This window comes from Alternaria arbusti, assembly GCF_024043155.1.
Source record: "Alternaria arbusti strain BMP 1465 chromosome Unknown scaffold_5, whole genome shotgun sequence".
NCBI classification, from domain to species: domain Eukaryota; kingdom Fungi; phylum Ascomycota; class Dothideomycetes; order Pleosporales; family Pleosporaceae; genus Alternaria; species Alternaria arbusti.
Window position 1 is genome coordinate 627,006 of NW_026249945.1, and position 11,250 is coordinate 638,255.

Sequence of the window (11,250 nt, forward strand, 5' to 3'; positions counted from 1 at the left end):
CGGTCGCGGTGGAGTGGGAGTATCATTGTAAAGTAAGGCTGGGAGAAGTGCACGGCAGAGCGATAAGAGTAGATAGACACCCTTGCTCGGTACTTTTGTTTCAGAGTGGGTGATGGTGATATTCCCCAACCGTTTAGTCTGGTCGTGGCTTGATGACGAGTCGCGTCTCGGCGTCGAAGAGTGAATGGACCGCGCGTCACTACCTAGGTACGTTGTCTTACTACGCAGCCTAGACTTGGTCCGCCTTCGTGTGTTAACACCCAGTTTCCATAGATCTACCGTCACGCATTCTTGATCCTTCATCAATTTGCTTCCGCGACATCTCTCGTCTCAGTTACTGCGATACGCCGCACGCTCCACTTGCTCACCACGCGCCACATTACAGCTCCAGCTCCACCGAGTTACCCGGCTCGCACGACTCGTTAGACGCTCCGCAGAAAAAACTGGGTATCGCCCATCGTTGCAAGAATGGAGCAAGCGGCACAGCAGCCATCGCGCCCGCGCGGTCTCAGCTTCCACAGCAACAAGAGCAACAAGAGCCGCGAGACTCCCGCGTCTCCCAAAAGCCCGACCAAGCACCAGCGCAAATACTCTGACCACTACGACCCAAACTCAAAGGCGAACCCCAACGCCGCCATGAACGAACAGCAGCCCAGTATGCCGTCGTGTGCACCCTGTCTATCTTATCGTGGCTAACGTCCCCCAGTCGCCGAAGCCCTCACCAAGCCCACTCTCGCCTCTCTCCGCTCCTTCAACCATACCGACTCAGCCGGCAATCCCATTGGTAAGTCGTGTCGTCAGCGCTCTGTACATTCGTCATCTAACCAGTACCAGCCGATCCCGATCTCTCCAACCCCACGCGCTCGCGATGGGAGCGACCACTCGACACGATCCGCTCCTTCGAGGCTGCCATTGATGGCGAATACAGACGCCGCGCGCAGTCAATGCGCGCCGACCAGACCGACGTCATGAGCTACGCGAGCCGACGGAGCAGCTACTATGGCGGCGGCGGCGGCGGATACAACGACCAGAACCGCTTCTCGTCCGTCAGCGGCTACTTTCCCCAAAGACAGACGCAGCGCGACAGCTATGTCGACGGCTACGGCAACGGTGGGCCTGTTGGCGCACAGCCACAACGCATGCGATACGGCAACCGCATGCAGTCCGACCCGGGCTGGAACAACAGACAGAGCGCCCATGGCGGTGTCTACCCCATGAACGGCTACCAACAGTCGCGCGACACGGTCAACACCAACGGCTCGAATGGTAGTCACAGCGACGGCCCATACTCCAACGACCACAGCAACAGCGAGAACAGCTCCATCGAGCGCGGCATGCCCGTGCAACCACCACCACAGGACATGGGTGCACAGTACGGATTTAATGGATTCGGAAGGGGCCCCATCATGGAGGAGTACGCACAGGGGTCGGGTAACTACTCACAAGGACCACCGCAACCGCCCGCTCACGCCATGCCACCACCGCCCCCAAGGCACTCCACACAGGCAGCACCGATCAAACTCGGTGGTGGTGGACCGCCTGCTACCGAGAACACAAGACCAGCTATGCTTTCGAAGAAGAGCAGCGATGCTGGCGAGAAGCGCAAGAGCTGGTTTAAGAGACGGTTCAGCAAAGACTAAGCCACGAGCGATGATGGAGACGAAGATGGCGACTAGCTATAACGAACGGCGCTCCTGGGAATCCATTCGACAACGAGAGGCGCGAGCTTGCCATGATGATGAATGAAGATCTTCACCATGGGGCTCTGGAGTCCTCTGGTCGAATCACTGTTGCGCGAGCCTGCGTATACAGCATGTTGGCGTTACTGTGGCGTTTTAGGAATGTGGAAAGGGTATATACCGCGATTGTCACTCCTTGTAGTTTTGAAATGTGCTGCTACAGTAGAAGTTCGCTCCTTGAGCCGGCTGGTAATGTGGTAATCATAATGGTTGATGAGTAATTCGTCTTTGATCTTATTGTTTCAAGTGATGTATGATTCAGTCACTATCATTACCACGCATAGTCCGCAAGAACATGTGTTGGCGACTTTACACTGTCGAGCCGATCCTTCCAGCATGCATCGATACCCCAGTCATCTCCACGAGCAAGCCCTACAACTTCTTCTTGGACTTCTCTGCTTCTTCTCGCATCTCCTCCTGATCATCTTTGAATGCCATGATGACATATGCGATCAAGACCACGTTCGCCATAAGTGCTGCCAGACCACCCGCCCATGTTGCGTTGCCTGGGTAGAGTCAGTGCCAGTTCCAAACCTCTCATGAACAACTTACCCTTGAAGACAAAGTTGACTGTGAAGAAGTATGTGCCAATTGGCAGTGTGATCATGGCAAATGTGAAGCTCATCAACTTCCAAATCACCGATCTGTTGCCATTGTCAGCCATTGCACTATACCCATCATGTCCAGCATAAAAGCGACTCACGATGGCACCGCTGGCGAGGTGTTGGACGGCTCGGGAGCAGCCTTTCCATCATAGTCTAGAGACGACTTCTGCTCGTTTACGGTTCTTCTAGTAGTCATTCTGCAGATGGAGCCTGTATGTCGTGGTGTTCTGGCTCGTGAGGAAGCGACGGACCAGGCCCTCAGCCGAATTCAGCAACGTAATAGGCTCTCAGAATGGTCCAAGCTCAATATCTTTACGCGTAGTAAAGTGGTTTTAACGCGTTGTGTTTGGTGATCCGCGTCGCCAGGCAAACCCTTCCCAGGCTCCTTCCTGCCTGCGCTCTGTGGGTGTTTTAGCATACCCGTTGCTTTGTCCACTTCGCCTTTGTTAGTGCGCTTGGCCGTTGTTCTCTGCGTCTTCTCTTTGCGCTGCTCTACTTCTTCCGCCCGCGAACGAAGCGGCGAAATCGACTACGGCATCCACTACCACAACGGCATCCTTACTCTGCTCAACCCACTGCCATAGTGCAGTCGTACAATGTACCGCCGCGATCCCATACTGTCGTCTTCTCCGCCCCCGATGGCACCGCGCGCCTCTCCGCACAGCGACGACGAGCGCGATACCTACGTCACGCAGCCTACGCAAATCCTTGGGGAGCGCTCGCCTTTCTTTGCGGCGCCGTCTGATACCACGCAGCCCACGCTCATAGTCACGCCGCGCGCGCACCCAGTCCAAGCCACGGCTTCTTCGTCGCAACTACAAGTCCCGCGTTCGTCGCCCGCCCCTCAGCGCGACTCGTCGCCTGTCATGTCGCCGCCGTCCCAGTCGCAACGCCCGTACGGGGGCTACAGCAACCCAATGGCACCGCCTGGCACAGGCTTCTTCCCCCCACAAGCAGTCCGCAAACCAGTCGTCGATCTCACCTCGGACGACCCACCTGTTGAGCGCGACCCAGACGAGGATGAGTCGGAGTATAGGTCTAATATACCCTTGTCCAAGATTGAGATGGCATCCATGACATCGAGGATCGAAGAGACACCGCAGAAGCCGACCTGGGATCTTTCGAGTTATAAGTACGGCAGCGACCAGTCGCGTAAACGACCAGCGGAACGATTCGAATCGAATACACCACCTAAGCGACAGAAACCTATGCAGCCGCAAGGGGGGCCTTCACGCGCTATACCTATAGACTTGACCGAAGACAAGGAGATGACCATGGAGGATATCCACGACTTGAGCACGTATACCAAAGTCAAGCGATTACAGGCTATATACCCGAACCGCTCTGTCAAGCAAATTCACGATGCTTTGACAAAGCGAAAGGGCAACTTCAACGATGCCTCCGAGTATCTGGCGGAACAGGAGTCCGAGGATGAGCTGCTGCGGTCTCCTCCTCGCCCAGGAGTCGCACGTACAGCATCAAATCCAGTTGTAAAGAAGACGGCACAGCGAGGTCTTAAGCAGCCTGTACAGTCGCTGCAGAACAAGTACTCGAAGTTAGGCGCGACTCAGAACAGCCCAGTCACAATCGAAAGCCCCGAGAAGGAACCACCGAAGCCAAAACGTCGACTCAAGAGTGGAAAGGATCGCAAGAAAGCCGTCTTCTCGCCCTCCCCCGAACCCGCACCCGTACGACCGCAACAGAAAACAAAGAAGGAGGCGGCGATCGTTGTCTCTTCCGACGAAGACGAGGGTATTGCTGCCGATCTCATGATCGACGACGATTCGGAAGCAGGTGGCTCGGTGGTGGAGAACAGCTTTGACGATAGTAAATTGTTGAACCTCTTCAACACTTGTACAGTGGAAGAGTTGATCGACTTATCCAGTCACAAAGAAGAGGACATTAAGGAGATCTTCAAACACCGCCCATTCAAGTCTCTCGACGCTATTCGCAAGGTCCATGTGGATCTCACGCCAGTAGAGAAGGGCAAGAAGAAGTCTCGCAAGCCACGTATAACAACCGGACAGCGACTTGTGGAATCTACCGAGGCCATGTGGAACGCATACAACACGATCGACTCGGTCGTTCAGCAGTGTGAGGCTCTGGGCAAGCCGATGGTCGCGGGCATGGCCAAATGGGGCATTGATATCTTTGGTGCTTCCACAGAAGATGGAGTCGAGATTACAAGTCTCGATGATGCTAGCGACACGAACTCTTCTCGCGACTCAGGTTATCATACTCCTCGGAGCCCGAATGGCAGCGATACGGAGCCTAACAGCATACGAAAAGCGGCCACTCGTACAAAGCTTTTGACACAGCCTGCGATTATGAACGATGACATCGAACTCAAGGATTACCAGGTCGTAGGCCTTAACTGGCTGAACCTCTTGTGGAAGACTAAAACCTCGGGTATTCTGGCCGACGATATGGGTCTGGGAAAGACATGTCAGATCATCGCTTTTCTGTCACACCTCAAAGAAGAAGGCGTCGGAAAGCCTGCGCTGATCGTTGTGCCTGGATCTACACTAGAGAACTGGTGTCGTGAGTTTGAGCGCTTCTCGAACACGATCAACTTTACGCCCTACTATGGATCACAGGCGGAGCGGTTCTCTCACCAGGAGAGCATTCTCCAAAACATCCGCCAGGGAACGTGCGATGTGATCATCACGACATATGACCTTACCTTTAGAAAGGACGACTCTTCGTTCTTGAGAAAGTGCAGGCCCGAGATCTGTATCTTTGACGAAGGGCATATGCTCAAAAACGCCAATACGATCCGGTACAAGAGCTTGATGAAAATTCCTACGACTTGCAGAATTCTGTTGACAGGAACGCCACTTCAAAACAGTCTTCAGGAGCTCATGTCGATTCTGGGTTTCCTCATGCCGCAGGTTTTCTATGGCGACCAGCAGGAGGAGGTTCAGGAGATGCTGCAGATTTTGTTCAAACACAAGGCCAAGACTATGGAGAGCGACTCGCATAGCTCTCTGCTTTCTGCTCAACGTATCCAACGCGCTCGTACGATGCTGACATCGTTCATCCTCCGACGAAAGAAGGCTCAAGTGCTCAAGCATCTACCGAAGAAGACGTCTCGTGTCGAGTACTGCAATCTTACCGATACGCAAAAGACGCTTTACAACGAGCAATTGGCCAAGCAGCGCAAGATTCTTGAAGACCGAGCAGCAGGCATACCCGTCAAGGACCATGCCAACGTGATGATGAAGCTGCGACAAGCAGCCATCCACCCCCTACTCTTCCGCCACCGGTACAACGACGACAAGATCCGGAAGATGTCAAAGGCGTGTCTCAAAGAAGACATGTTCGCCGAAAGCAGCCCAGACATCATCTACGAAGAACTCCAGCTATACCAAGACTACCAATGCCACCAGCTCGCCTCCAAGTACCGCGCGCTCAAGAAATTCGAGCTCCAAGACCAGGAGTGGATGGACTCTGGCAAAGTCGCCGCGCTCCTCGCTTTGCTGAAAAAGTACAAAGAGAACGGCGACCGCGCCCTGGTCTTCTCGCAATTCACGTCCGTCATGGACATTCTCGGCTGGGTCTTTGACGACCACGACATTAACTTCATGCGCATGGACGGCTCCACACCGATCCAAGAACGCCAGTCCCTCATGGACGTATTCTACCAGGACGAATCCATCCAACTCTTCATGATCAGCACCAAGAGCGGTGGCGCAGGTATCAATCTTGCCTGCGCAAACAAAGTCATCATCTTCGACTCAAGCTTCAACCCCCAGGATGACATCCAAGCAGAGAACCGCGCGCATCGCGTTGGTCAGACAAGGGAGGTCGAGGTCGTCAGACTAGTCACCAAGGGAACAGTCGAAGAGCAGATCTACGCGCTTGGTGTCAGTAAACTGGAACTGGATAAGATGGTCCAGGGCGAGGAGAGTGAGGAGGGCGCCAAGGCCAAGGGCAAAGGGAAGAAGAAGGACGAGGTGGCCGGTGCGGCTGATAGTCTGAGCAAAGCGGAGGAGGCGGGTATTGCGGCTGTGGAGAAGATGATGATGGCGCAGCTTAGTGCGCCGGCTGCAGAGGTGGAGAAGACGGCTGAGGCTGTGCATGGTGAGGGGGATGTTAAAGAGCAGTTTTTGAATGGCTTGAAGAAGGCGGGTTTGGATGTTGCTGCCTAATTCTATTCCACCGGCATATAATGGATGGAGTGGAGTGTGCGAGGTGTTGTTGGCACAGATTCCAGATGGCCTTTGGCATTCAGAGATTTTATAGATGTTTTTTAGTTGGTTAGATGTGGTCTTTTCTGTACTGCATATGCAGAGTCAGCGTCCAGCGATGGCGTTGAAATGATGCGATTTATCTGCACATGCAGTGTTACGGCATTTGCCCAAACTTGAATTATGTACTACTATCTTGTACTTGAAACTATATACAGCGCTTGCTCCTAATATCCACACATACTCTGCGTTCTCTCTAGTCCTTTACACTCACTCCAGCTTTACTCGCGTCCTTGGCAGATTGCTTCTGCGTCTTCGGTGTTTCTTCTTCTTCCTCTGAGCTCTCCTCTTCATCATCCTCATCGCTATCTTCCTCTTCTGAACTCTCCTCTGCTTCGGCTTCTTTCTTGGCTTGCGTCGCGGGTTTCCCTTTTGTAGCCAATGGTGCGGGTTTCTTGTCCTCTTCGCTGTCCTCCTCACTCTCTTCTTCCTCGTCGCTACCCTCTTCTTCTTCACTGCTCTCTTCGGTCGCTGCAGTCGCTTTTGCCGAGGCTTTAGCTGCTGCTGCTGGTTTATCCGCATCGGCATCCTCTTCGTCCTCAGAGCTCTCCTCCTCGGACTCTTCTTCCTCGCTATCTCCATCCTCCTCATCGTTCTCCTCGTCTTCCTTCTTCGTCGAGCTTATCGGTCCAGCACTAAGCGCAGGGTTCTTCGCGTCGTCGTGCATGGACGGAGGCGCATGTACGGGTTTCTGTAGATCGGAGAGCTTGGGAATGCCCGGTTTCGCGGCCGCTTTGGTATCTTTTGTGCTTTTCGACTTTGTATCTTTGCTCTTTGTGTCTTTGCTGCTTGAGGATTTCGACGACTTTGATTTTGCGACGGGCTTTCCGAGACCGAAGAGTCCTCCTGTTGCGGGTTTTCTTGTAGACTTTGACTTTGCATCTTTTGAGGATGTGGTAGTCTTTGTCTTGGTGTCTTTTGCCTTGGAGTCCTTTGCTTTCGCGTCTTTCGCGTCCTTTGCCTTGGTGTCCTTCGCCTTGGTGTCTTTGCTAGTGCTTGATGTAGCGGCTTTCGCGTCTTTCGTGCTCTTCGCATCTTTCGTCGTTGCGGTCGAGGCAGCGGGCTTGGCCTCCGCTTTGGCGGTCGAAGCAGTAGCCTTTGTATCTTTGGTCGCGGTCTCGGTCGCGGTCGGTGTAGCAGGTGTCGCAAGCTTCGGCGTCTCGGGTAATGGGACAGATTTCGGCGAGAGGATGCTGCTAGGATCTTCCTTTGTAGGGCTCTTCTTCGACGTCGCCGAGGTCGGTGTGTTGGTCTTCTCAGCCAGCAATGGGTTCGTAGTCTTGATGTTGCTTGGAGTAGGCTTCATCGACGCGGCCTTCTTCGCAGCTTCCGCGCCTAGCTCACGGAGCGCCAGGTTTGTCTCTGGACTGGGTATGATGACATTCTCCTTCTTCGCAGCTGCGCTTGTGGATGAGAAGGAGGAGGTGGTCGTAGCTGGCGCAGCCATGGGCGGTGGGCCGGGTTTCGCAGGAAAGGGCGTGAAGGCTGCCGTGACGCCCAGCGCTTCTCGAATCTCGTCGTACTCGTTCCATTCTTCGATCTCGGTGATGCCCTACAAGACACGCATTAGCTTCCTGTCCCAGCTACGCGCTTTCTCCTATACCTACACCCAGAACATATCCCTCTTTGACTATCAACGGTAGCTTCTTCCCGCTGGCTCTCCGCTGGAACAGCTTCTTTGCGAGCTCATCTGTCGCCGTGTCGACTCCCTTAAAAGGGATCTTGTTCGCCCTTAGGATTGTTTCGATCCGAGATGTGGCAGTAACAATGTGAGAGGACCCGGCGGTCAGCGAGGTAAAGAGGTATATCGTCGGGTCGTTGTCGTAGACGCTTAGTTCGGCCATGACTGAGGCTCGGTCGGGAGTTGCGCGGGGTACGGTGGATAGCTGTGCTATGCCCAAGTCACCGTGGCGAAAGAGGCAGAAAGATTGGGAAGGCAAGCCGGCGTATATTGCGGAGGTTTTATAGGCCTCGAGACGACGACGTGTAGCGATTGTAGTTTCATAAGTCCACGGGTTTCATAACACCGCCCTGACAGGACGAGGGTCTAGTGGGGCGCTAGCTTGGACCCTTTATTTCACAAGAGATCGGCGGGCATGCGCCAACTCGCGAGTCACCATGCACATGTCAAACACCATTTGGGATTTTAAAGTTGAAGATATGTTTGCATTATTCATATCGAGCGAATGACATTACAGATTATTCCAGGAAACATAACTAGTGCCGTTTTTCTCGTGACTACACATTATGCTGGCGTGGGACCATTGGAGTATTTGCTAGCAAGAACTGTCATCAGGGCGTCGCTGACTTCGAATTCCTCGAGGACTGCGCCAAAGCTAGGTTGTGTCAGTGCATGCTCAGCTGAAATCAGTATGATACCAACATACCCGTAGCAGCGGACTTTGGCAAGGAGCTCCTTCTTCACGAGCTCAATGTCCTCTTTGGAAAGATCCCTGAAGCATTCGTCTTGGAGGATCTTCACCCAGGCCATGATAGGCGTGATTTCCCCATCAAGGGGCAGACGATTGCTGAGATCGAGTAGTTTCATCAAATCCGGCATCTTGACGTCCGGCATCTGATGTGGATACTTCTCCTCGGGGCAATTCGTAATGTGCGCATCGGGAGGTGCCGTTGCCATGAGCGCATGGCCGCTGATGTTTTCGTCGGCCTCGTTGGCGCGGACCATTAGAAACTGCATGTGGTCCATGCAGGGTCGCTCGAGCCTGTTAGACGCAGTCGTCAGAACAGATCTCGTAAAGATAACGAATGACGTACGGAGGCCAAAAAGAATGAAGAAGAAAAGACGTAAGCGCATTACTGCTGGGGCGGAGGAGAAAGATAAGGCGATCGGTCGTACGTTAAGACGAAGTCAATGCCAATCTGGTCATAGTCCATCGCATGCTGGTGATGGTGACCGGACTGCTGGGCTTGTTGTTGTTGAAGAGTCAAGGCTTGACCGTTCATTCCATCATGAGAGCTAGATCCGCGTGTTGGTGGCGATGTATAGCCAGTCGACGCTGATCCTGGCCCGTAGCCTGATATGCTGCCAGTGGAGCTTCCGTATGCGGAGCTGTCGACGCGGCCCATGCCATTGCTCCCCGGGCTGGAGAGATCGAAGGAGATGCCATGTGCCATGAGCAGCTCTCTCAGTCGGCGGTTCTCGTCTGCGAAGGCGTCCCGTTCCCTCGTAGTAGCTGCAAAGGTATCCTTCAGACGGATCACCTCCTGCTCGAGGGCCTTGATGTATAGCTCCTTTCGCTCTCGGTGTGTTCTTGTCAACAAGTCAGTGCGTGATATAATATATAGCTTGGCTGATGTTACCTCTGCGCCTGGCGGTTCAGCTCTTGCCGTCTGGTCAAAGCCGGTTTGCTATCCGGTTTGGGTCCTCTTCTCTTGGGTGGTTGGCCATCTTGCAGGAGTCAGCCACCAGATCGAGGCGATATCTCGATGAACGAACCTCTTGTTGTCTTCTTGTCGGTCAGACCCTTGAAGAATCCAAATTGTGCTAGAGGACTCTTAGATTCGCTTCCTATAGAGTGCCACTGCCCGGTACTCTCCATGTCCGACGCAAATCCAGCCAAGCTGCCCCGCCTGCTGCTGCTCATGCTCACTTCCGAGAAACACTCGGAAGCCCGACGAGAAGCAGCAGGTGAGGGGTACTCGATGGCAGCGCCGGATGGAGGGTAGGTGGGCGCCATGGTCAGCGCATGCGCATTAGGCCAGGACATATAACGAGCATGCGACATGATGTTTCGATATTAGGTAAGAGATGAAAGAAACAAAAAGGAATATTATGTATGTGTGTATGATGAGCTTTGACGAGAAAGGAGAGTAGTGCGGCCATGTATATGTAGTGTCGCCAGCGCCTCGCCGGGTGAGGCACGCAAGCGTTCGCAGGGTCTTTGGCCGTTAATGCATCGATCTCAACTCAACGGCCGGCAACCATGCGAGCCGCGGGGAATGTTGCAACGTTCATGCTAACACGAGCAGAGCTGTCAAGGTTGTCATGGCGAGACTGGTCATGTCTCTGCAGCACGTTTCTGGGAGTGGAGTAACGACGCGAGAAGCTTCAGCAGCGGCGACCCAATGGCGGATGCCATGTCTACGTGCCAAGAACAAACTGTAGGAATCGCGAAGCGGAGCCAAAACAGATACAACTTCAAAACGTGGAGCGATTAAAGCGCTGGAGACTGCCAAGAGAAATTCCACATACCACTGCTGTTGTCGCGATGACTGGCACCCTCGGAGGAGGGGTCGGTTTTGATAGTAGTTGCCATGCTATAGGAGCGGCATTGGCAGCAACGCGCACTTATGGGTAAACGGTTCTCACCCTCGGCGCCGAAATGGCGGAGAAGCCGTCGAGTTGCAGTGAGCGATGCGCTAGACGCAAGTCAGTCCACAGGGCGACAATGAACCCCTGCGCACATCCGAAACGTACAAAAGTCGGGCTCGTCGGCGCGCAGAGATGACGAGTAGACAGAGCCGGTGCCCGCGGTTCTGCCGTGGGGTGTTTGGGTATTTGAGCAGCGAGACTTGAAGGGCACGTCTAGTTGTAGTGGAATGCGGCCGAGGTCCTCCTGTTCCGTGCTTCCGAGTTGGGCCAGACGGCGATGATGAAGAGACGGTTGCAATGGGCGACGAGCTGCCGGTCAATTG

At 54.0% G+C, this 11,250-nt stretch overlaps 5 protein-coding genes across 5 annotated transcripts; 2 read left to right on the forward strand and 3 right to left on the reverse strand.

Moving 5' to 3' along the window:
• Window positions 1-468: 468 nt before the first annotated feature.
• Window positions 469-1,640, forward strand: J4E86_004722 (uncharacterized protein; the record flags this gene model as incomplete). The annotated part of the gene is made up of 3 exons (XM_051445259.1): window positions 469-655; window positions 707-784; window positions 835-1,640. 3 exons carry the CDS (start codon window positions 469-471, stop codon window positions 1,638-1,640), a joined length of 1,071 nt encoding a protein of 356 aa, XP_051303356.1.
• Window positions 1,641-2,111: 471 nt separating this feature from the next.
• Window positions 2,112-2,540, reverse strand: VMA21 (vacuolar ATPase assembly integral membrane protein vma21; the record flags this gene model as incomplete). The annotated part of the gene is made up of 3 exons (XM_051445260.1): window positions 2,112-2,245; window positions 2,292-2,383; window positions 2,443-2,540. 3 exons carry the CDS (start codon window positions 2,538-2,540, stop codon window positions 2,112-2,114), a joined length of 324 nt encoding a protein of 107 aa, XP_051303357.1.
• A 442-nt stretch (window positions 2,541-2,982) lies between these two features.
• J4E86_004724 (uncharacterized protein) lies at window positions 2,983-6,495 on the forward strand (the record flags this gene model as incomplete). Its single annotated transcript, XM_051445261.1, has 1 exon — window positions 2,983-6,495. One exon carries the CDS (start codon window positions 2,983-2,985, stop codon window positions 6,493-6,495), a length of 3,513 nt encoding a protein of 1,170 aa, XP_051303358.1.
• A 295-nt stretch (window positions 6,496-6,790) lies between these two features.
• Window positions 6,791-8,438, reverse strand: J4E86_004725 (uncharacterized protein; the record flags this gene model as incomplete). Its single annotated transcript, XM_051445262.1, has 2 exons — window positions 6,791-8,146; window positions 8,202-8,438. 2 exons carry the CDS (start codon window positions 8,436-8,438, stop codon window positions 6,791-6,793), a joined length of 1,593 nt encoding a protein of 530 aa, XP_051303359.1.
• A 401-nt stretch (window positions 8,439-8,839) lies between these two features.
• J4E86_004726 (uncharacterized protein) lies at window positions 8,840-10,340 on the reverse strand (the record flags this gene model as incomplete). Its single annotated transcript, XM_051445263.1, has 5 exons — window positions 8,840-8,930; window positions 8,982-9,317; window positions 9,452-9,865; window positions 9,916-10,003; window positions 10,052-10,340. The coding sequence occupies 5 exons, from the start codon at window positions 10,338-10,340 to the stop codon at window positions 8,840-8,842; spliced, it is 1,218 nt and encodes a 405-aa protein (XP_051303360.1).
• Window positions 10,341-11,250: the final 910 nt, after the last annotated feature.